This window comes from Salvelinus fontinalis, chromosome 33, assembly GCF_029448725.1.
Source record: "Salvelinus fontinalis isolate EN_2023a chromosome 33, ASM2944872v1, whole genome shotgun sequence".
In the NCBI taxonomy this organism is placed as follows: Eukaryota; Metazoa; Chordata; class Actinopteri; order Salmoniformes; family Salmonidae; genus Salvelinus; species Salvelinus fontinalis.
The window spans coordinates 20990600-21017103 of record NC_074697.1 but is presented as its reverse complement, the minus strand read 5'-3'; the positions used below and the strand labels follow the sequence as shown (position 1 = coordinate 21017103).

Sequence of the window (26504 nt, the reverse complement as noted above, 5' to 3'; positions counted from 1 at the left end):
TCCAGAATTGTTATTGTTAGATCATGATGGGCTGTAGCCTAATCAACAGGGCTGGAGTTCCCGACATCACATACAATTATGTTTTTATAAAAGAAAACGTATTTCAGCACCCAAAGAATAGCCTGCATTCACACAGTACAATGTAATTTACACAGTACTATTTTTGGGGTGCTGCATTTGTCCTGTGTAAATGCGGGTTGTTCTTTGGGTGCTGAAATCTGTAGTTTTTTAATAAAAACATAATTTTATGTGATGTTGGAAATCCAGGCAGCCCACAGTAGTCGCTGCTCAACTCCATCGTAAATCGTAGAGTTGAGTTTAATCGGATAGTCCTTTCCCTATAACTGTGTCATGCGGGTTTCCAGAACATTTGGCTACATCTAAAGTCTTTTATTGTCTCTTATCTTTTTATTGAACTCATAATAAAAAAACACAAGGGTTTGTGGCATTACACATGATAGACATATTGAGTAATAGGCCTAGACATGTTCTCCTTTCCTTCAAAATAACATCAGTAGCTTGACATAGGACTATTGGTCCCAGGTAAGGAAGAAATAGTTTAGCCCTGCAAACTCCCTTTGTTTACCTTTTCTAATGTTCTCCACAGTGCTCATGCTCTGTCGCAGTCCACATGTGCCAGGCGTGTATGTCGGCTTCCCTCAGTTCCACCTCTGTTTACTGTGGCCATCTCCCTCTGTGTCTGCCTCAATAGAATTATGGATTCATGATCAACCATCATACCAACAGCGTTAGGCCTGTATCTGTAATCTACTCGGGTTTGGCTGAAAAGATTCCCTCACTGTCTTGTCATTCACACTCTTATCATAGTTTACGATACAACACGGGGCAATTGCTCGGGGCTAGGTTATAAACACATACTTTCTACTCGCCATATTTCCCCCAAAGGACTCGTACAACTTAGTCTACTTCTTTCAAATCATCCCGCTCCCATTGCGTTCAAAACCGTGTTGTATTCATGAGTTGCTATAAAGAAGCTCAGACTCAACAGTCAATGGTAGCCTGGTCATTTGTGTGCTTTTGGAAAGTGTTAGGTCCAATTAGGTGTGTGAAAGGTACTGGCACAAAGTATTTGTTATTGCATTTATTCATTCCAGCCGAGAACAGTTGTCCTCAGACGGAGGGCATTACTGTGCTGACTCGCCAAGCCTCCCCTAGTCTCCACACGGATCCACAAGCCTCCCCCCTAGTCTCCACACGGATCCACAAGCCTCCCCCCTTGTCTCCACACGGATCCACAAGCCTCCCCCCTAGTCTCCACACGGATCCACAAGCCTCCCCCCTAGTCTCCACACGGATCCACAAGCCTCCCCCCTAGTCTCCACACGGATCCACAAGCCTCCCCCCTAGTCTCCACACGGATCCACAAGCCTCCCCCCTAGTCTCCACACGGATCCACAAGCCTCCCCCCTAGTCTCCACACGGATCCACAAGCCTCCCCCCTAGTCTCCACACGGATCCACAAGCCTCCCCTGGTCTCCACACGGATCCACAAGCCTCCCCTGGTCTCCACACGGATCCACAAGCCTCCGCTGGTCTCCACACGGATCCACAAGCCTCCCCTGGTCTCCACACGGATCCACAAGCCTCCGCTGGTCTCCACACGGATCCACAAGCCTCCGCTGGTCTCCACACGGATCCACAAGCCTCCCCTGGTCTCCACACGGATCCACAAGCCTCCGCTGGTCTCCACACGGATCCACAAGCCTCCCCTGGTCTCCACACGGATCCACAAGCCTCCCCTGGTCTCCACACGGATCCACAAGCCTCCCCTGGTCTCCACACGGATCCACAAGCCTCCCCTGGTCTCCACACGGATCCACAAGCCTCCCCTGGTCTCCACACGGATCCACAAGCCTCCCCTGGTCTCCACACGGATCCACAAGCCTCCCCTGGTCTCCACACGGATCCACAAGCCTCCCCTGGTCTCCACACGGATCCACAAGCCTCCCCTGGTCTCCACACGGATCCACAAGCCTCCCCTGGTCTCCACACGGATCCACAAGCCTCCCCTGGTCTCCACACGGATCCACAAGCCTCCCCTGGTCTCCACACGGATCCACAAGCCTCCCCTGGTCTCCACACGGATCCACAAGCCCCAGATCCTCTGGATTCCTTCCACCGTGTATTTCTGTAATGGAATCAGCACCTTCCAGACAGACAGTTTGTCTGCTGCTTTTCTCAAGCAGCTGAGCAAAATTTGCTGCCACCTCAAAAAAGCACACAATTCTATGTCTGTCCTTGTAGCTGTTCCATTAGTTTGTGTGGGTTGTTTGCTCTGACACGCTCGCTCTCTCTACCCTTTCCCATCCATCCCTCTGTTCTCTTTGCTCTCCTCTAGGTGTGGGGGAACGGTAGGAGCCATCCTGACCTGTCCCCTGGAGGTGGTGAAGACCAGGCTACAGTCATCCCACATCACACTCTACGTGTCTGGGGTGCAGCTCAGTACCGTCAATGGGCCCAGCGTAGCACGCATGTCCCCTCCAGGACCCCTGCACTGCCTCAAGTGGGTATTATGTTCTGCCTGCACAACTTGATTTACTAGCATTGTCATACTAACATACAGTCTATCAGCTCACAAGATCAAACATGCGTAGGCTTTTATTTCAAAGTCTAGGGATGTTTATTGTTAACCATCAAACACTACAAATACTATACTTTATGCTTGTGTTATTGGTTTAGATTGTTTTGGATTTATTACTGTCATTGCCCCCTAACTTTGCACATTAAACTTCACAGTAAACAGTTCTAAGTAGTCTAACGTGTAGAAATCTCAAGAAACCAGAGTAAAAATTAGCTGGTCTATTTTGGGTGTTTACGCGCCCTCCGCTTTACCCCCTATCCCCTTGTGGGGTTTGGCTGCTGGATCCCACCATCCACACAAAACCCCGTGTTGTTGTTTGCTCTGGCCCATGTCTCCTTGGCAGGCAGAGCCACGTGGACTAAAATCCAACTCCTAGAGCGCCCCTCTCTCTCCTACCTTCAGGAAAAGGCCTGTCTGGGGATCTGTAGCCTACCCCAGCAGCAGGATATATCCCATCACTCCTATCATACATCATGTTTTTCTCTCTACAAGTTGTTGTTGCAAGTCTTTCGGCAGACCCTATTCCTACTTCATTGTTATGAACTCCACTGAAGTTTCAGTCAAACGAAGGCACATGGACAATTTCAGCTCAGACAACCAGTTGTGTAATGTCTCAGGGAGGGTTGGAAGACCCCTACAGTATGTGGTATGAGAGTAACTTGACATCAATACATTAGTGTACCTCCATATTCCTTCCAGAATTGTTATTGTTAGATCATGATGGGCAGTAGCCTAATCAACAGGGCTGGAGTTCCCGACATCACATACAATTATGTTTTTATAAAATAAAATGTATTTCAGCACCCAAAGAATAGCCTGCATTCACACAGTACAATGTCATTTACACAGTACTATTTTTGGGGTGCTGTATTTGTCCTGTGTAAATGCGGGTTGTTCTTTGGGTGCTGAAATATGTAGTTTTTGAATATTTGTGAGTGGTGGGTAAGGGAATTCTGTTTTTGTCTTCAGGTTGATTCTTGAGAAAGAAGGAGCCCGCTCTCTGTTCAGGGGCCTGGGTCCTAATCTAGTGGGTGTGGCCCCCTCCAGGTAAGCGCCTAACATTACCAAAAAATAGTAGATTAATGAAATTGTAGTACTGTATGATAATTTCATATTTCAGGATAAACAATATCACCAACCACATTTCCATCTAACTATTTCATGCAGATTAATTACCTGACGCATGAAAAAAGTCACAACTGGGCTGATGGAAACATTAAATACCGGTACAAGTTTATATATGAAGACAGACAATTTGTTCATTCAACATGATGGGATCTTTTTGTCAGTAAAATGGATTATGTGAGAAATGGTGGTGGAAACGCCACTATGCGCAAATATTGATATAATAACCATCATTTTGAAGTAAACTTGGAGTCGTGATGACATGGTTGTGGTCCTCCCACTACGACTCGGGAAGCATGCAGTTTATTAGGCTACAGATGAAATAATATGTTATTCACAGGGTGGTGAAAGTGGACGGTGATGAGCTTGATGCTCCTTCCCAATAAATATTGAGGGTCTTATTCTGGTGACATGATTATCGATGCTTGGCTGCTGTTTGACAAATACAAAGAATACAAAGCTCTTATCCATAATAATCTCATAATGTAGGTAGCCTACCCGCACTGTATCTGCGAGCTGTTGGCTAGATCGCATGTGCCAAGACTAGTGGACACATTTGCTATATAGCGCAACAGTTTTTGTGACAAAACCATCAGTAAAGTTGCAAATGCGATGGAAACCCATTTAACTTTTTTTTTTTCATTCGGTACATGGGAATTTAAGGGTAAAAGTAATTTTTATGTGCACTGTCATCACGCACAGCTTTTTATCTGCAAAAGTATGTTTGATGAGAACATCTCTGGTGGGAAAGTTTATTTTTTTATACAGAGTTTAGAATATTCACATGTAAATCTGTCGCAAATTGAATGGAAACGGAGCTGAGCCAAATCATATCTCATTCCAATTGCCCCAAAAGTGATTAAAGTTACTGTCCAGTGAAAATCTCACTTTTTAAAGTTCATATATTCTGTTAACTCATTCCCAAATATTGTTGTTTACTTGTCCTATACTCGTATTTGTGGCCAAACATAAATTGGGGGGAAAAACACTTCAAAAACCCCATCTCAAACAGACATTTCAAAAATGCTATTTCCTTATATAACATGTCATGTTGGCTCATTGGCTGAGTTGGCCAATCAGCACTCTACTCGCATGGATATTTTTAATGACCGGTATACGCCCACACCATTCTGTTGTTGGGGTACGCCCACACCATACCAACGCAGAAGTAGCTTTTTGACATAATTTAAGACATCCTTTTAATGTTGAAAGGCGATATCCCAAGTATAAATACACTAAAGTACACACACAGTTTTTATTGTCATTTAAAAAAAAATTGCAAAATGGTGCTATGGTGCAAAATGGTGTAATGTCTACATTTCAAAGAGTAGGAAATTCAAGGAACATGATTTAACTCCTATTTTAATTAAGCAATAAGGATAAGCGGCAGTGCTGTATCATGAATACAGTCACAGGTAAATGGCATTATGGGCCCGACGCAATGATATAGCATTGCCTTACTGCTTTCCTAAAACTGTTACCAGCATATTAAAATAACAATGAATTGTGTATTTTTATTAAAACGTTATTTTGATAAGTCAATTCATACAATTTAATTCTTTCTCCAGAAGATACAGTCCGGACAAAAATCTTGTTAGTTATTTTGGTCATGTTGCTACAGATGAGACCCAATAGTACATTCCTTTTGCATAGTTGCTATGCAAAACAAAATAGTTGCTATGCAGGCTGGATAATGTACTTTTCACTTGCTAGCTAGCCAACTTCAGCTAACTCAGTCACATTGAACCTGGAATGACAGTACACTAGCTGCATTTTTGTTTGTTTGAGCTTCTTTTCTATTGGCGTTTACTTGTGATAATGACGTTGATGTGTGATTTTGACTGGCTCAGGAAAAAGTTGTCTCCTTTCATCTGGGCACTGTTTAATCTATGTGTGCTACTACAGAGATCAAAATCCAACAGTTAAACATTGTTTCCAAGGTCAGACAGGCAAGGCTTATATTAACCCCCGCCATACCAAACTATATGCTAGGCTGGAAGCAAGGGGAAATGATGTGCGAGGTTGAAGTAAATGCATGAATTCAGACAGCAACAAGAATTCTTATGGAGGTGCAGGGCAAATTCTCAGATGGAATTGTTAGCGGGCATAGGTGTTTCTGTGATAGCCAATACAGCACGGTTTGGAACGCTGCTCGTCCAATCAGCATCCAGGATCCAAACAACCAGTTTTATAATTCATTATAGGTCATATTTCACAGAAATCTAGAAACACTGGACAGTTATTTTAATGATAAAAATGATTCCATCATAATCTGTTCCTAGTCATAGTTCAAAGTCTGAGTCTCAGGCTAATGTTGTGATGCAGCAGAGGTAAAAACAGAGCAGCATTCTTTTCACGTCTACAGTAATGTCTACAGTGCATTTGGAAAGTATTCAGACCCGATGACATTTTCCACATTTTGTTACATTACAGCCTTATTCTAAAATTGATTATAGATTGTTTCTAAAAACAAATATATATATATATATATGTATTCAGACCCTTTACTCAGTACTTTGCTGAAGCACCTTTGGCAGTGATTACAGCCTCAAGTCTTGTTTCGTATGACTCTACAAGCTTGGCACACCTGTATTTGGCGAGTTTCTCCCATTCTTCTCTGCAGATCCTCTCAAGAGCTGTCAGGTTGGATGGGGAGCGTCGCTGCACAGCTACAGTGCCTTGCAAAAGTATTCATCCCCCTTGGCGTTTTTCCTATTTTGTTGCATTACAACCTGTAATTTAAATGTATTTTTATTTGTATTTCATGTAATGGACATACACAAAATAGTCAAAATTGGTGAAATTAAATGGAAAAAAATGACTTGTTTCAAAAAATAAATGGAAAAGTGGTGCGTCCATATGTATTCACCCCCTTTGCTATGAAGCCCCTTAATATGATCTGGTGCAAACGACTACCTTCAGACGTCTCATAATTAGTTTAAATAAAGTCCACCTTTGTGCAAACTAAGTGTCACATGGTCTGTGACATGATCTCAGTATACATACACCTGTTCTGGAAGGCCCCGGAGTCTGAACCACTACTCAGCAAGGGGCACCATGAAGACGAAGGAGCGCTCTAAACAGGTCATGGACAAACATCCCACGGAGCACCATTTCATCTTTTATTAAAAAATGGAAAGAATATGGCACCAAAACAAACCTGCCAAGAGAGGGCTGCCCACCAAAACTCACAGGCCAGGTAAGGAGGGCATTAATCAGAGGCAACAAAGAGACCAAAGATGACCCTGAAGGAGCTACAAAGCTCCACAGCAGAGATTGGAGTTATTGTCCAAAGGACCACTTTAAGCCATACACTCCACAGAGCTGGGCTTTATGGAAGAGTGGCCAGCAAACACGTTTGGTTTCACCAAAAGGCATGTGGGAGACTATGGAAGAAGGTATGTCCTCTGGTCAGATGAGACTAAAATTGAGCTTTTTGGCCATCAAGGAAAATGTCTGGCGCAAACAACACATCTCATCACATCGAGAACATCATCCCCACAGTGAAACATGGTGGTGGCAGCATCATGCTGTGGGGATGTTTTTCATTGGCAAGGACTGGGAAACTGGTCAGAATTAAAGGAATGATGGATGGCACTAAATACAGGGAAATTCACAAGGGAAACCTGTTTCAGTCTTCCAGAGATTTGAGACTGGGATGGAGGTTCACCTTCCAGCAGGACAATGACCCTAAGCATACTGTTATAGCAACACTTGAGTGGTTTAAGGGGAAACATTTAAATGTCTTGGAATGGCCTAGTCAAAACCCAGACCTCAATCCAATTGATAATCTGTGGTATGACTTAAAGATTGCTGTACACCAGCGGAACCCATCCAACTTGAAGGAGCTGGAGCAGTTTTGCCTTGAAGAATGGGCAAAAATCGCAGTGGCTAGATGTGCCAAGCGTATAGAGACATACCCCAAGAGACTTACAGCTGTAATTGCTGCAAAGGGGGGGGGGGGGGGGGTGAATAGTTATGCATGCTCAAGTTAAGTTGTTTTGTCTTATTTCTTGTTTGTTTCACAATAACAAATATTTTGCATCTTCAAAGTGGTAGGCATGTTGTTTAAACCCCCCAAAAATCTGTTTCATTTCTAGTTTGTAAGGCAACAAAATAGGAAAAATGCCAAGGGGGTGAATACTTTCACAAGCCACTGTATTTTCTCTTCAGAGATGTTTGATTGGGTTCAAGTCCGGGCTCTGGCTGGGTCACTCAAGGACATTCAGAGATTTGTCCCGAAGCCACTCCTGCATTGTCTTGGCTGTGTGCTTAGGGTTGTTGTCCTGTTAGAAGGTGAACCTTTGCCCCAGTCTGAGGTCCTGATCACTCTGGAGCAGGTTTTCATTCAGGATCTCTCTGTACTCTGCTCTGTTAATCTTTCCCTCGATCCTGACTAGTCTCCCAGTCCCTGCCGCTGAAAAACATTCCCACAGCATGATGCTGCCACCCCCATGCTTCACCGTTGGGATGGTGCCAGGTTTCCTCCAGACGTGACGCTTGGCATTCAGTCCAAAGAGTTCAATCTTGGTTTCATCATACTAGAGAATCTTGTTTCTCATGGTCTGAGAGGCTTTAGCTGCCTTTTGGCAAACTCCAAGCGGACTGTCATGTGCCTTTTACCGAGGAGTGGCTTCTGTCTGGCCACTCTACCATAATGGCCTGATTTGGTGGAGTGCTGCAGTGATGGTTGTCCACCTGGAAGGTTCTCCCATCTCCACAGAGGAACTCTGGAGTTCTGTCAGAGTGACCATTGGGTTCTTGGTCACCTCCCTTACCAAGGCCCTTCTCCCCCGATTTCCCAGTTCTATTTAAGAATGTTTGACGCCACTGTGTTCTTGGAAACCTTTAATGCTATTTTTTGGGGTACCTATACCCAGATCTGTGCCTTGACACAATCCTGTCTCAGCACTCTATGGACAATTCCTTCGACCTCTTGGCTTGGTTTTTGCTCTGACATGCACTGTCATCTGTGGGACCTTTTATATAGACAGGTGTGCCTTTCCAAATCATGTCCAATCAATTGAATTTACCACAGGTGGACTCCAAGTTGTAGAAACATCAAGGATGATCAATGGAAACAGGATGCACCTGAGCTCAATTTGTAGTCTCATAGCAAAGGGCCTGATTACTATGTAAGGTATTTTTTCTAAATGTCAAATTTCTGACCCTGTTTTCGCTTTGTCATTATGGGGTATTTTGTGTAGATTGAGAACAAAAATGTATTTAATACATTTTAGGATAAGGCTGTAACGTAACAAAATGTGGAAAAAGAGAAGGGTTCTGAATACTTTCCTACTGTATACACACACACACACACACACACACACACACGTGTTGAAACCCTCATATTAAAGGTAGACTCAGTAAAATGACGTTGCCACAAGCAGCACCGGAGATATTGAGATGAGCAAGATACAATACTTCGCTGTCACACACAGTATCTGTGCACGGGTTCGCTTCACGCTGTTCATAGCATGGTAGCCAGGGCACCAAAACAGCAGAGAAGTTGACCCTCATGCTTCAACACTCTTAGCTGTTGCTTAAATTGACCCACTATCCTGTTTACTTTCTGCATCTACATCATATCGCTGAGTCTACCTTTAAACACCAATGGTATTCACAAAGTTTAAATGTAGAATAATATTTGACAACTTTTTCAATCCATTTTGTTTATTTTAAAATCTAATTTATATTTGTTCATCTATTTTACGTGTTAAGGCCACACAGAGGACCAGAGACTATTAGACACCTGTGATAATCTAAGTTACCCAAAAGACCAGCTAGATATCTTGATATATTACTTAACATCCTTGATAGATACCAAAATTCTAGTAGTTGACTGGTAAATGTCAAAAGTTTCCTGTAGTATACCCTCCCTTTACAACCCTAATCTAGCCTAGACTATGTGGAAGGAGCTACTATTAACATTATCTGACATTGACCCACTGGCGGTCAACTGCACTGTCTTTGAGTTGTCAGTTGTGGGAATGTCTAAGGGGTCACGTTGTTTATAGAGTTAAAGAGTTCTGGGAAGTTACTGTCACTATAGTGTTTGGTGTCATCAAGTTGACAGGGATCCATTTTACATCTTACAATGATGCTTTTACAGAGAGGAGTTGTGAATCAATCACAATCACAGTGATTATCTTACTCTTGGTTAATTTTTTAGACTGGACAAACGGCACTAATGCTCAGCACCAGGCTGTCCATCCCACAGGTTTAATGCTGTTACATAACACTGTCAGACGCTGTGGAGGATAAATTAGGGTTTCTGGATGAGCGAGATAAGCCGATGACAGCTGCAATGATCAGGGCTCTGAGTAGCACTGTACTCTAGCCAGCCAGTTAGCTAACCATCTGTAGGACTGGAAGCGAAAAGATTATATGCTAAATTGCTACAAATGCTAATTAGCCCCTGGCCCGCTGATGATGATGAGTCTAAGTGGTAGCTAATGGTAGACTAGCTAATGCTACGTCTATCAAGAGCTTGTGCTAAGCGTGTTCAGAGTGCTTTGTTGACACTGTCAGGGTAGATGCTGAAGCAGATCTCTCCCAGGGTCAAACCACCTGGACCTCTGACACAACACAAAATATATAGCCTAGGCTAAACACACACACACACACACACACACACCACACACTGTGACTGATAAGCTTTTAGTGGTCAGTTCTGAAGTGTTTTTAGATTATTATTTTTTGCTCAGGGCAAGTTTGACATAACATGTACGATGGATGAAGGTATAAACTACCTGTAGTTTGCCTGACTGACTGTCTCTATGGTCAACAATGCTACATCTCTGCCTACCCAAACACGGTGAGACAATGACACATTTACTGAAGAAGCAGAAACAGCCTGGCACTGGCTAGGCACAAACTTTGTCACTTTGAAAATGTGCTTCTAGACCTACAGGTAGCTAATTGTTGAAAAAAGACTAAGAGATTAGGCCTAGTACTTGTGTGTGTACTGAATGTATTTATTTTATGGTTGCAAAATTCCAGTCACTGCCCCAAAATTCCTAGGTTTGTCATGAATCCTGGTTGGAAGTTTCCTAGTACCAGGAGGGAATAAGCAGGAAATCCGGAATCCTCCAACGAGGACTTCTGGTTAGAGGATGATTTTAAAAGTGTTAAAAGTATACCAGAATTGTGCAACCCTACTCCTTTTAGCACTTTGTGTTTTGTCCAATAATGCCTATTTAAACTGATACACTCAGCCCAGTCGTTATTGCTGTTGGCTTTATTCTTAATTAGTATGGGTGTAATGGTTCACCAAATCCATGGTTCGTTACGTATTGCAGTTTTGCTGTCAGTTTTGTTACAGGGGGAAAGTGAAATGCCAACAGGAACTATATTTATAGATGCACTATGCAGAAATTGCTCAGCCATTTCCTGGTTGATAAAATTTTAATAGTTTGCCTAATTTCAGTTTGTGACAAAACAAGCAAGTATATTGTAGAGAATCATTGTACCGTCTAAACTGCTGTGAAATATATTTCCTATAACCAAAAATATAGTATTTTTCAGCTCTTGGAAGCTAGTGTACAAAACCGAAAGTAAAAGATGAAAAAACAAAACTTAAAAACGGGAAGCCTAAAAATAGCACCCATAGAATAGCTCTACTTCTTCTTAGACTGCGTTTCAAACTCATAAAAGACACACCCTTGTCCACTTATCCTCGCCTTATGCCCTTAGGGGAATCCCCGTCACCATCTTGTACGTCGGTCCAAACGATTAGCCAAACAAGGGAAGTTCGCATCGTAAGTCCCTAAGCTCTTGTTTTTGATGAAGTTTGCGAGTGTACAATTATGTTCACTTTGGGTCCTGAAACGCCCCATAATTCAATTCGCGACGATTGTAAATCCGCTAAGAAAAGTCAGCCGAAACTTAAAACCTCAACATCAATATGGGTAAGTTACATTTACATTTAAGTCATTTAGCAGACGCTCTTATCCAGAGCGACTCACAAGTACATACATTCATACTTTTTTTGTACTGGCCCCCCGTGGGAATCGAACCCACAACCCTGGCGTTGCAAGCGCCATGCTCTACCAACTGAGCCACACGGGGCCCTAAGTTAACATACAAGTGTAAGTACAAACTATTGTAAAAAGGTTAGAAATTGTGATACTAGTGCACATGACGGCACAAACGCATCTCGTAAAAGTAATAATGTTTTTGTTTGGTTAGCTTTTGGAAATTGTAGAAATAAATCATTGTCCTTCAGAAGTTCCAGCTAGGCAGGCTAATGTTAGTTAGCTAATTAATTTGCTAGCTATCATACAGTATGCGTATATTTCTAATATAAGTAGGCATGCAATCATAATTAACTGTAGCGCATATAAAGCACCCACAAGCTACCGGTGGCTGAAAACACAATCATCGCAGGATGAACGAGTGATGAATTTCCGGGCAAGGACGGTCCATTTTTAAAAATCATTCCTTCCTCCCTCACCCGTTGCCCTACAAGTGTATACTCGTCAGACGTCATCAGAAGTGTCCACTTAATTTGAGGGCTGAGGGGATAAGGGTGTGTCTTTTTAAAGTGTTTGGAATGCAGCCATGCTTTCAATGACAATTCACATTTCCATGTGAATTTTGTTGTGTTGCCCAAAAAGTTAATACAAAGTGTTGGTATTCCTGACTCCATATATGATCACATTCAGGAATAACAACACTATTTTCTTAAATGAAAACACGATTACTCATGAACAACCCTGAAATAAATTGCAATATGTGTGAAATCAGTATGTAAACATAGCTGACATTGTATAGTTTGTTTTGTTTTCTAGTTTGCTATGTTTTGTTTTCTTACAGAGAGAGAAATATGGGCACTTATGTGACTCAAAGGGGGCGTGTCTGTAGCACGTACTTTTCATTTCTCCCTCTGGGGTAATTGACATTTTTATTTGGCCTTTTTTTTAACTAGGCAAGTCAGTTAAGAACAAATTCTTATTTACAATGACGGCCTAGGAACAGTGGGTTAACTGCCTTGTTCAGGGGTAGAATGATAGATTTTTACGTTGTCAGCTCGGGAATTTGATCTAGCAACCTTTCGGTTACTGGCCCAACGCTCTAACCACTAGGCTACCTGCTAATGTGATAATGTGATGGGCTGTCACTGTTAAGTAGCTCTTTGTAGCCCTGGAGGTCCATCCATCAGTAGTAAGTGCAACACGGGTGCATTGGCCAATTCGTTGACAACTTTGGCTCTAGCTTCTTAGGGCTGCAATCCCGTTAACGGGATCGATATGACAACAGCCAGTGAAAGTGCAGGGCGCCAAATTCAAACAACAGAAATCTCAAAATTAAAATTCCTCAAGCATACAAGTATTTCACACCATTTTAAAGATACACTTCTTGTTAATCCCACCACAGTGTTCGATTTCAAAAAGGCTTTACAGCGAAAGCACCACAAACAATTATGCTAGGTCACCGCCAAATCACAGAAAAACACAGCCATTTTTCCAGCCAAAGATATGAGTCACAAAAAGCAGAAATAGAGATAGAATTAACCTTTGATCTTCATCAGATGACACTCATAGGACTTCATGTTTATATATGTATTGTGTGTTTTGTTCGATAAAGTTCATATTTATATCCAAAAACCTCAGTTTACATTGGCGCCATGTTCAGAAATGCCTCCAGAAATTGCAAAGAGCCACATCAAATAACAGAAATACTTATCATAAACTTTGATGAAAGACACATGTTTTACATAGAATTAAAGATAAACTTGTTCTTAATGCAACCGCTGTGTCAGATTTCAAAAAAGCTTTAGGGCAAAAGCACAATATTCAATAATCTGAGAACAGCGTTCAGCCATAAAAGCAAGCCATACAGTTACCCGCTAAATTGTGGAGTCAACAAAAGTCATAAATAGCATTATAAATCTACACTTACCTTTGCTCATCTTCGTCAGAATGCACTCCCAGGACTCCCAGATCCACAAGCAATGTTCGTTTTGTTCGGTAATGTCCATCATTTATGTCCAAATAGCTAATTTTTTTTTAGCACGTTTGGTAAACAAATCCAAAGTCACGAAGCGCGTTCACTAAAAGCAGATAATGTCAAAACGTTCCGTAACAGTCAGTAGAAACATGTCAAACGATGTATTGAATCAATCTTTAGGATGTTTTTAACATACATCTTGAATAACGTTCCAACCGGAGAATTACATTGACTTCAGTTGAGCGATGGAACGGAGCTGCCTCTCACATGAACGCGCGTGTTCAATGCGCGGTCACCTCATGGCAGTGGTGAATCATTCCTGTCTCCTTCGGCCCCCCTTCACATTAGAGTCATCAGACAAAGTTCTATTGACATCTAGTGGAAGCTGTAGAAAGTGAAAACTCATCCATATCTCGCTGTAATTTCAATGGGAGCTTGTTTGAAAATCTAGCAGCCTCAGAAAAAATCCAAACAGGAAGTGGAACTTCTCAGGTTTTTGCCTGCCATATGAGTTCTGTTATACTCACAGACATAATTCAAACAGTTTTAGAAAATTCAGAGTGTTTTCTATCCAATACTACTAATAATATGCATATATTAGCAACTATGACTGAGGAGCAGGCTGTTTACTCTGGGCACCTTTCATCCAAGCTACTCAATACTGCCCCTGCAGCAATAAGAAGTTAACATAAATCTTCAATAATGTTCCAACCGGAGAATTCCTTTGTCTTCAGAAGTGCGATGGAACAGAGCTCGCTCTCACATGAACGCGCATGGTCAGCGCATGTTCAGGTCATGATAGACCTTACTCAATCCCCTCTCCTTCGGCCCCACATCACAGTATAAGCATCAGACAAGGTTCTAAAGACTGTTGACATCTAGTGGAAGCCATAGGAAGTGCAAAAATACCCCGTGTATTCGATAGGCGATGCGTTGAAAACCTACAAACCTCAGATTTCCCACTTCCTGGTTGGATTTTTTTTCTTCAGGTTTTTGTCTGCCAAATGAGTTCTGTTATACTCAGACACCATTCAAACAGTTTTAGAAACTTCAGAGTGTTTTCTATCCAATACTAATAATAATATGCATATATTAGCAACTGGGACTGAGGAGCAGGCAGTTTACTCTGGTCACCTTTTCATCCAAGCTACTTGATACTGCCCCTGCAGCCATAAAAAGCTAGCTTGCTTTATATATAGAGCGGGTACTACCCAAAGTTCGTAATGTGGCTCGAGCACTTTCACGAGGTGCTGAAACCTACTATTCTTCTCAACCACCGAGAATGGGCGCATATCCGCGGCTATAAACATACAGTGCCTTTGGAAAGTATTCAGACCCCTTGACTTTTTCCACATTTTGTTACATTAGACTTATTCTAAAATTGATTAAATAATCCTCAGCAATCAACGCACAATACCCAATAAAATTTTTTTTGTTGCATTTGTATAAAATAAGAAAAAACGGTACCTTTATTTACATAAGGATTCAGGCCCTTTGCTATGAGACACGAAATTGAGCTCGAGTGCATCCTGTTTCCATTGAGCATCCTTGATCTTTCTACAACTTGGAGTCCACCTGTGGTAAATTCAATTGGACATGATTTGGAAAGGCACACACCTGTCTATATAAGGTCCCACAGTCGATGGTGATTGTCATCAAAAATCAAGCCATGAGGTTGAAGGAATTGTCCGTAGAGCTCCGAGACAGGATTGTGTCGAGACACAGATCTGTGGAAGGGTACCAAAAAATGTCTGCAGCATTGAAGGTCCCCAAGGACCCAGTGGCCTCCATCATTCTTAAATGGAAGACGTTTGGAACCACCAAGACTCTTCCTAGAGCTGGCCTCCCAGCCAAACTGGGCAGTTGGGGGAGAAGGGCCTTGGTCAGGGAGGTGACAAAGATCCCGATGGTCACTCTGACAGAGCTCCAGAGTTCCTCTGTGGAGATGGGAGAACCTTCCAAAAGGACAAGCAGCACTCCACCAATCAGGCCTTTATGGTAGAGTGGCCAGACGGAAGCCACTCTTCAGTAAAAGGCACATGACAGCCCGCTTGGAGTTATCCAAGAGGCACCTAAAGACTCAAAAACAAGACTCTCTGGTCTGATGAAACCAAGATTGAACTGTCTGGCCTGAATACCAAGCGTCACGTCTGGAGGACCATCCCTATGGTGAAGCGTGGTGGCAGCATCATGCTTTGGGGATGTTTTTCAGTGGCAAGGACTGGGAGACTAGTCAGGATTGGGGCAAAGTACAGAGATCCTTAATGAAAACCTGCTCAGGACCTCAGACTGGGGTCCTGGTTCACCTTCCAACAGGACAACGATCCTAAGCACACAGCCAAGACAACGCAGGAGTGGCTTTGGGACAAGTCTCTGAATGTCCTGGACTTGAACTCGATCGAGCATCTCTGGAGAGACCTGAAAATAGCTGTGCAGCGACACTCCCCATCCAACCTGACAGAGCTTGAGAGGATCTGCAGAGAAGAACGGGAGAAACTCAAAAATACAGGTGTGCCAAGCTTCTAGCGTCATACCCAAGAAGACTCGAGTCTGTAGTGTCTAGCCAAGTTTTTTCAACAAAGTACTGAGTAAAAGGTCTGAATACGTATGTAAATGTCACATTTCTGTTTATTTTTAATAGATTTGCAAAAATGTCTATAAACATGTTTTTGCTTTGTCATTATGGGGTATGATTGCTCCGGTGGTAGGAATACTGGGCTGACGTCGGCGTAAATGTGTCAACATGTTTGAGGTGTTAGCAGCTGCATAGGTTATTCTCATTGAGCAGTAGCGACTTACTGTTAACAGTATATCCACAGCTCTGTCAATTGCCATTGTAATCTACTGGGAAACCAACATTTTCCCAAACTGGAGATTTAAACAATGATGGAGAATCCTCCTGGTTTATCCACCCTACCACTCACCACCTCAGACAGTTTGAAATGCGGACATTAAGATTCAAATTTTGATTCCAATGTGTGCATAGGCTCTCGTTGTTTTAACAGAATAGCCTGATGTTAAAAAAAAAAAAAAAAGATTTACTTGAGGCATACAACGCAGCATAGGCAATGCCTATAGGCTTAGTGTGTTTTCAATGTTTATAAAAAATAAATAAATTGATTGTTCATTCGGGTTCAAGTGTTGACCGAACCAAGGTCCCCATACCGAACGGTTCGGTAGGAATACATGTACCGTTACACCCCTATTAATCTGCCCAGTCGTTGTGGCTTTATTCATAATTAACCCAGTCAGATTAGTAGCTAGCTGGACAATACAGTTTAGTGTGTTAAGTAATGTTGTGTCATTAACTAGCTACACTGCTGCTGGAAGAAGACTAGTGGCTTACATGCATAAGAGGCTGTTGTTCTTTACATAACTTGGGTTACGAGAGAGACTAATTAGTTTTGCAGTAAAGATGTTGCCCAACCATAACATTCAATACTTTATTTTCTTAATTGTGGCCTTCTACTGTTTGTCATAAGTTCCTTGGCAGGACAAGGGATTCCCCACCAGGGATGGTGAAGGTATTGATTCCTGTGCTGTAACGTATCATTTTCTCTGTTTAATCGCTGGATCCTGTCTCCTCCTCCAGAGCCATCTATTTTGCTGCGTACTCCAGTGCCAAAGAGAGACTGAATGGAGTGTTTCAGCCAGACTCCACACAGGTCCACATGGTATCTGCTGGCTTGGCAGGTAACCACACCCACCTTCTAACACTATACGTGTAGTCTTATTTCAGTTTTATTTCTAGATTTTTCATTGGTAGTTATACTTTTCAGTCATACATTTTTCTGTGAGTATTCAGTCAGCTCTAGGTAGTACATTTGGATGATAGCCTAACCTGGAGTGTCAGACATGCCAGAGGACTGGACCTGACCGGGTCAGTGGTGGTAAGTCCAGTCTAACGCAGACTGACTAGTTCTGTAGAGGTCCCCTACCTCACCTTCCTATTCTAGGTTTCTATATTCTAGATTAGGAAATAGTCTCTCTAGAAGATTCGTTCTGTCCAGTGACACAGTGATCCTAAGAGGAATGCAATATGTCATGCAGCCTAGACTCCTGGCTTCTACCCTTTAGAATTGAGGTCAGTCAGGCAAGCTGGGCTTTTAAAGAGCACTGCATGTTTCTGTAATGGAGAACCAGAGCCAACGTGAGACTGTTTTTTTGACAGGTTTCTGTTAACACCCTATCCCTCTGAGCAGCATGGCTTGGTCCTTCCACCAGTCTAGCCAAGGTCGGCTCTGCTTTATTTAGTAAGCACATGTACGCCTCAAATACCCCCTCTAGTGGCTATGCCATGAGGTGCTGCTACCTGTAGAACTAGTTTTGCCACATAACTGGCTTCTCTCTGTGATACAGGAGAGGGGAATAGTCTGGCCCCGGTATGAGGCTGATGTGTTGACAGTCAGGTGAGAAAAGACGCCTGTTTGCCATTGGTAGAGAGATATGTGACACATAGAGCTCATTGGTACATGGTAGTGATGTGATACAGAGAGCTGTGTAGCCAAGTGGCTTCTGCAGAGCTAGGAATAACTCTGAGATCAGTGTCAACATGACTGCTGGGCAAAAGCATCCTAACACTGATTATTATGGGAGTGTAACCTTTACACACACTAACATGCACACGTTACAGCACACATGCGGTCACGACACAGATATCCTTGGCCTTGTCATACTGTGGTATGTTAATGAGCTCCTTTCTCTCTTGGAAGTGGGGTTGACAGTTAATTTAACCCGCCACTATTTCTGATCGTTTTGAACAGTGTTTTGTTCTGCAGCTTGGTAGACAAACACTCCAAGTGTTAGTGGTGTTTAGTCTATTAAGTAAAGTGTGTCTAAATGTGAGCTCTTGTCCTTCCTCTCAGGGTTCACAGCCATCACAGCTACCAACCCTATCTGGCTCATCAAGACTCGCATGCAGCTGGACTCCAGGTAAACACACGTCTGAGTAGGTAGTGGCTAGAGGGGGAGTTAGGATGTGGTGTCGGTTGTACCATTGGTAAATCCCAATTCCGCCTGTCTTTTCATAGGAACCGCGGGGAGAAGCCCATGAATGCGTTTGAGTGTTTGCGGCGGGTGTACCAGACAGAAGGCCTGCGAGGGTTCTACCGGGGAATGTCAGCGTCCTACGCTGGAATCTCGGAGACTGTGATCCACTTTGTCATCTATGAGAGCATCAAGCGGCGCATCCTGGAGGCCAAGGCAGCGCAGCACATGGACGAGGAGGAGGAGGCGTCCAAGGACGCCTCGGACTTTGTGGGGATGATGCTCGCCGCCGCCACCTCCAAGACCTGTGCTACGTCCATCGCTTACCCCCATGGTGAGAGCAGTGTGTTCTGGGAGCAGGAGGGTGGGAGTGGTCTGAGTGGAGGAGAGGGGGGTTCTAGTCAGTCGTGTGTTTTTTGTCCTTATACTAGTTAGCACCTGTAGTTAATATTGGTTGTCCTTTTTATTTTATTTAACTTTATTTAACTAGGCAAGTCAGTTAAGAACAAATTCTTATTTACAATGATGGCCTACCCCGGCCAAACCCGTATGACGTTGGGCCAATTGTGCGCTGCCCTATGGGACTCCCAATCACGGTCGGATGTGATGCAGCCTAGATTCAAACCAGGTACTGCAGTGACGCCTCTTAGACCGCTGCACCACTCGGGAGCCCACACGTGCATCTTAGACCATGTTACTGTGAGAGTAAATTATATTTAAGTCCAGTATGGAATCTAGTATTGGGAAAGTATTTATTTTGAGTCACCAGGAAATGAGCGTGCTCCTCTCCCCTCTTTACAGAAGTGATCCGGACCCGGCTACGGGAGGAAGGCACCAAGTACCGTTCCTTCTTCCAGACTCTGACCACGGTGCCCAAGGAAGAGGGCTACCGGGCGCTGTACCGCGGCCTCACCACCCACCTGGTGCGCCAGATCCCTAACACCGCCATCATGATGTGCACCTACGAGCTAGTGGTCTACATGCTGAATGGTTAACCTCTGACCCTTGACCTACGACCCAAGATGAAACCCCAGAGAGAGATGGGCCGACGTGGACGGATGGCATAAAGAGACCCCAGAGAAATTAAACAGGAGAGGGACCAGGGACTGTCATCTCTCCCACCTCCAGTCCCTCCATCCTGTCTTTCTAAAACTAAAGCAAATTGTCCCAAAAGCACCCTGTTTTTGGGATGGGGAGTTGGGTTGTTTTCAGGGTGCACGACACAGAAAGAGGGGTTGGTAGACGGGAAATCAATGTTTGTTTTGGGGATATGGTTTAAAGTTGTTTAAAAGAAGCTGTCTCATTGAAAATTAGTCCTTAGGAGCCCTTTCTCTCTTGTTTTCTTGCCCTCTCTTATTGTGTCTCTCCTAAAATAAGCTTTACAAGCGCATAGCTTACTGGAGCAGGTACATTGGGGAGAGCACTCAAGCTAGTTTAGAGTCTAACAATGCTAATCATTTCTCTGGTTTGTGTCTCACGGGGGCAATTGGTAGTAGAGGCTTGTTGAGTGCAGGGAGGTCTTGAGGTGAGGATAGTGTGGAGCGAGGTGGATAGGGGATGTGCCTTGCATGACGACTTCAACTGACCTGTACAGATGCATAATAATGATATGTGGGGAAGCAAAGGTCAGACCAGCCCTGGTTTCTGGATCTCAGTAGACCACAGTTGGACCGCAGGCATTTAGAACCACACACAGTGCTGGTTGGGTCCACTTGGTACTCAGGACGAAGCCTGGTCCCCTCCACCCCAGTTGGTCAACATACACACACACACAGGAGCTAGTCCACTCTGACAGGCTAGCCCTGACTGACATCCTGACTAACACTGTAGACAGTACTGACTCCTACTGGAAGACATCTGCAGAAGTCTTTACTGTACAGCCTGGTCAGTGTGGACAGCACTTTGGGCTCTTTCTCTGTTTGCATTCTGTAAAGTGAGTTGGGTGACCGTAAGAACCTCTGACCCACTCCCTCAGCACCTAGACTGACCAGAATCATCCGCCCTTTTTAACTACTTGAATGCTAACCAACTCAAGGAATAACAAACTAAAGACGATGGGAGCATTGTCTCGCATCAGAAGCCATCGTGCTATGGTAGTGAAATAACCACCAACCTTGTGAATATACTAAGAATGAAAAAATATTTACATAAAATCAATAACTTAACAAGACAATTTTGTATACTGAACAAAAATATAAACGTTAGAATTTCACTGAGTTTACAGTTCGTATAAGGAAATCAGTCAATTGAAATAAATAAATTAGGCCCTAAATCTATGGATTCCACATGCCTGGGAAGAGGGCGCAGCTAATCAGAATGAGTTATTCCCCACAGAAATACCCCAGTTCCATCAGCTGTCCGGGTGGCTGGTCTCAGATGATCCCGCAGGTGAAGAAGACGGATATGGAGGTCCTGGGTTGGCGTAGTTACACGTGGTCTGCGATTGTGAGGCCGGTTGGATGTACTGCCAAATTCTCTAAAACGACGGCTTATGTTAGAGAAATGAACATTCAATTCTCTGAACACCTCTAGTGGACATTCTTGCAGTCAGTATGCCAATTGCACACTCCCTTAACTTGAGACATCTGTGGCATTGTGTTGTGGTTTTATCTTGGCAAATTAGAAATGCTCACTAACAGGGACGTCAACAAATTTGTGCACAACATTTGAGAGAAATAAGCTTTTTGTGCGTATGGAACATTTCTGGGATCTTTTATTTCAGCTCATGAAACATGGGACCAAGACTTTACATTTTGCTTTTATATCTTTGTTCAGTATAATAATGATATTAAATGGTATATATTAATGTCTTCATAAGATGTAATATTGTTGAATTTTTCTGCCCAGTCATGGGAGCGTAAACTCTATGTTTTGGGTGAACCTCTGAACCCCCAAGGTTTCCTCTCCCCCTTAGACAAATGTGTGATTCTTTATGCACTTTTCTGTAGACCTGCTCTGACCTACAGTTGCATCTCTTCTTTCTCTGCCTCAGAATCCAAGCAAGTGTTACAGATGAGACAATCCTCTGTCCAGTTTTCACTTTGGAGGTGTGTTGTACAGTTTAGTCTGCGTATGAGAATAGATGGGATACTCGAGTGTACGTGATGCAGTATATGTGTAGTTACTAGAAAAAAGACTGCTTTTCAAAAATGTTTCATTTTGCAACGTCTTTTTTTCTGGTTTGTTTTGTTTGATTTCTAATCGGACTGTTTTTCGATGGAAAGCAAAAAGATGCTCTCTACCTACTTCGCCTCCATTTTATTTAGCAGTTTTTCCTGTTATTTTGTTTGAGTTCTGTTTCAAGATGACAATGTTCATCTCCTTGTCTACCTGTTGTTTACATTCAGCTGTGTGTAACCATAGAGATGCCCTCACCTACTGACCTTTCCCCGCTCACATGATAGAGCACAAAGCCTTTCCAGCACATGTAAGCTTACATTTACATTTACATTTAAGTCATTTAGCAGACGCTCTTATCCAGAGCGACTTACAAATTGGTGCATTCACTCCAGCCATTCACTCAAATATCCACAGGTCACACTAATGCTAGAAAGAAGAATTAGGTTTATATCATGACCGTTCCTTAACAGAAAAGGACTATTGCTACTCAATATTCACTCTGGAACCCAGAAAATTAAGACGGTAATGACTGGAGTTGTGTTAATATCTAGATAAACTGTAGCTAGTTTTCTTTTGAGATGTGTGCATTGCTCAAATGCACCTCGTCACTCTCCATGCCAACAGATCTGGGTGACAGGGCTGGGACAATCATGAAGGCTGTAGAAGCAACAAACAACCTCACTAAAACAACTAAGGTTGTATGTAGTAAGCACCATCTCTAAAGAGGGTCAACGGTGAAATCCGCTTGTGCTCCGCAAACAAAACAATCTGTACCTCTGAGTGACTACACCAAGGATTTCCGAGCTCTCCTTAGGGACCACTGAACGTTTCACATATTTCTTGTAGCTCTAAACTGGCACACCTGATTCAATTAGTCAACTATCGCCAATTTGTGGCGCCAACTAATATGTGAACCATCTGGTGGTCCCTGAGGAGAGGTTTGGGAAGTATTACTCTACACCAGGGATGGGCAACTTTGATGGGGGTGGGGGCCACTAAATCTGAACTCATCATGAGGGGCCACATTTGCTCACAGGTCTGTGTACCTACATCCATAAAAAAATCATTAAAACACTTATTGCACACAGTGAGTGCATGCAACTTATGTGACTACAAGTAGCTAGCCACCTTTAGCTTGGGTGCTTGACTGCCATTGAATGTTCGGATCAACCCTACCCCTCGGCCAGAGCGTCCAGTGTACGCTCCCAATTTATGAATGGACAATCTGGCAGCACAGTTGCAGTCACCAATGCTCTGGAAAACATAACAGCCCAACCAGCTCTGCTAGGGCAGGTAATGTTTAGTGAGCTGTTCTCTCATTTGTGTCTGGAAGTAGCTAGCAAGTTAACTTGGGTGCTTGACTGCTGTTAGTACAGAATGCTCGGCTCAACCTTTAAAAAGATGGGTGGGGCTAAAGCTTAAGAGGGTGTGAACGATGCTGAATGGGTGTAGACAAAGGGCTCTTCACTGGATACCAAAACATTCAAAGGCCATTTTCTCAAAAGTGAGTTAACAAGTTTATCAACTTCCAAAGCAAAATGACTTCCCCATTGTTCTTCAACTGTTGTGTATGGTATAGAATGTTGTAGCTCTGAGTCTCTACTTTTATCCAATGTAAAAAACACGATTTCAAATTTTGAGCCGGTCGGTTACAAATGTTCACTCCTAGACTTGCCACAACAAAAGGGGTTGAATACATATCGACTTAAGACATTTCAGCTTTTAATTTTGTATTAATTTGTAAGCATTTCTAAAAACAATTCCGCTTTCACAGGGGGTTGAATGGGGTATTGTGTGTAGGCCAGTGACAAATCTCAATTGAATCCATTTTAAATTCAGGCTGTAAAACAAGTCAAGGGGAGTGAATACTTTCTGAAGGCGCTGTCATTTCCTGCAATTCTACACATTTTGACACAGGGCAGATAAATTATACTTTTTATAGCTAACTTCCTGCAATTCTACTCATTTTGACACAGGGCAGATAAATTATACTTTTTATAGCTAACTTCCTGCAATTCTACTCATTTTGACACAGGGCAGAGAAATTATACTTTTTATAGCTAACTTCCTGCAATTCTACTCATTTTGACACAGGGCAGAGAAATTATACTTTTATAGCTAACTTCCTGCAATTCTACACATTTTGACACAGGGCAGATAAAATATACTTTTTATAGCTAACTTCCTGCAATTCTACTCATTTTGACACAGGGCAGAGAAATTATACTTTTTATAGCTAACTTCCTGCAATTCTACTCATTTTGACACAGGGCAGAGAAATTATACTTTTTACAGCTAACTTCCTGCAATTCTACACATTTTGACACAGGGCAGATAAAATATATTTTTTATAGCTAACTTCCTGCAATTCTACTCATTTTGACAGAGTTGCGAGAAATGTTTGCAGTTTATAATACATCTGAGGGAGACTGACTAACAAATTCACTGGGGGCCATCCGGCCAGTAATTCTACCATAATTACTAAGTATAGCTGGCCGCTAGACTAATTTACCAATCTAATCATTTTTTTGCTGACATCAGTGGTGGAAAAAGTACCCAATTGTCATACTGAATAAAGATACCTTAATAGAAAATTACTCAAGTAAAATACTACTAGAGTAATAGTCGAAGTATTTGGTTTTAAATATACTTTAGTATCAAATGTAAAATAAATCATTTCACATTCCTTATATTAAGCAACCCAGACGGCACTTTATTATTCAAGGATTTTATTTAATTTTTATTTAACTAGGAAAGTCAGTTAAGAACAAATTCTTATTTACAATGACAGCCTACCCCGGCTAAACCCGGATGACGCTGGGCCAATTGTGCGCCGCCCTATGGGACTCCCAATCACAGTCGGATGTGATGCAGCCTGGATAGCCAGGGGCACACTCCAACACTGACATTTACAAACAGCATTTTGTTTAGTGAGTCTCAGATCAGAGGCAGTTGGGATATTCTCTTTATAACTGTTTGAATTGGACCATTTCTGTCCTGCTATGTATTGAAAATGTAACAAGTACTTTTAGGTGTCAGGGAAAATGGAGTAAAAAGTAAATGATCTTCTTTAGGAATGTAGTGGGGTAAAAGTTGAAAAAATATATAAATAGTACAGATACTCAAACTACATAAGTAAAAATATTTTAAAAGTACTTTACCTGGCTGTCAGTGACTGACATGAGAAAAACTGCTGATGCACAACATTTTGAAATTGTACAAATTCAAACTGTCAACAGTAAGTTGAGACCCAGAGTGAGTTTCCACAATAATATATTCAGGGAGCTCAAAGTATTGGGAGTGACAATTTGTTGTTTTGTCGCTGTACTCCAGCACTTTGAAATTATGCAATGGCTGTGAGGTTAAAGTGCAGACTGTCAGATTTAATTTGAGGGGATTTTCATCCATAATCAGGTGAACCGTCGAGAAATTACAGCACTTTGTACATAGTCCCTCCATTTTAGGGGACCAATTCACTTGTGTATTAAAGTAGTAAACATTTTAGTTTTTGGTAATATATTCATAGCATGCATTGACTACATCAATCTTGTGACTATAATTGATTGGATGCATGTTGTTTGTTTTTGGTTGTTTCAGATTATATATCATTAATTTCTATTGGGCACAAAATAATGTATTGCCATTTGAGTCACTTTTATCACAAATTATAGAATATATTTCGAAACACTTCAGGATAATCCTGAATGAATCGTGAATAATGAGAAAGTTAGACGCACAAATATCATACCCCCCCAAAAATGCTAACCTCCCCTCTTATTGTAATGGAGAGAGGTTAGCATTTCTTGGGGGTATGATATTTGTGCATCCAAATCTGTCATCGTCATTCACGACTCATTTAGGATACACATCTGAATTTGTCCCAATACTTTGTCCCCCAATTTTATGGGACCATGTACAAAAAGTGGTGTTTAGAATTTAACTGTTCATCCAATATGCATGAAAATACTCTCAAATTAAAGCTGACAGCTTGCACTTTAACCTCAGTCATTGCATCATTTCAAATCCAAAGTGCTGGAATAGAGCCAAAACAACGTGTCCCTGTCCCAATACTTTGGGCGTTCTCTGTATAATATATATTTTTATTGATCCCTGCTCTACACGTACGTACTTCTACTCTGGGTGTATCGCTGTGTGTTTATATCTAGAGACATTTGGTACACAGTTCCTTCACATGGGTCTGTTCTCGCTTTGCCCTTGAATGTCTGAATTGTGTGTTAGTGTTTCCGTTCCATATGATTATCATGCCCTTCTGTTTTGTAGGTGTGAGAGAGACCCTGTAGGGGTGGGTGTGTCCTTTAGAAGTCTATTAATTACTAACAAGTGTGTTCCTTTTCCATTTATTTCCTCTAATTTGTATTTTTTCCATGTCTCTGACGAGCCTCTTAGAAGTGTGGCTGACTCTATGCATTCTCTTCACCCCTAGTTTGTGAAACAAATCTATTAAAAAGTGGTTGGAGCGTTTTGGCATTTGTGTGGTTTAATTGTGACCAGAACATTACCATACGATTCCCTTATCACATGTCTGTCACACTTTTTACCGACAGAGGAAACAGTTCAGTTTGTTTATAACCAGCAGATGGCAGTATTGACTACAGGTACCAGCAGCTCTACCAAGTTGCTCAAAACAAACAAGTTTCCAGTTGGATTAGTCCTATGTACGGTATACACCATCCAACTAAATGCTTACTTGCATGTTCCT

The 26504-nt window shown here is 42.4% G+C and overlaps 1 protein-coding gene and 1 non-coding gene across 2 annotated transcripts in view; one reads left to right on the top strand and one right to left on the bottom strand.

Annotated features, from left to right (window-relative positions):
• LOC129831800 (solute carrier family 25 member 36-A-like) overlaps positions 1-26266 on the top strand; it is a 28622-nt gene extending 2356 nt beyond the window's left edge. Inside the window, exons 2-7 of the mRNA XM_055895260.1 lie at positions 2360-2524; positions 3572-3649; positions 17271-17371; positions 18544-18610; positions 18709-18998; positions 19466-26266. Of these exons, the coding sequence (XP_055751235.1) occupies positions 2360-2524; positions 3572-3649; positions 17271-17371; positions 18544-18610; positions 18709-18998; positions 19466-19659 (895 nt within the window). The 3' untranslated portion in view covers positions 19660-26266. The remainder of the gene's footprint in view (positions 1-2359; positions 2525-3571; positions 3650-17270; positions 17372-18543; positions 18611-18708; positions 18999-19465) is intronic.
• trnaa-ugc (transfer RNA alanine (anticodon UGC)) lies at positions 11724-11799 on the bottom strand. Its single transcript has one exon. It is a non-coding gene; the product is annotated as a tRNA-Ala (tRNA).
• Positions 26267-26504: the final 238 nt, after the last annotated feature.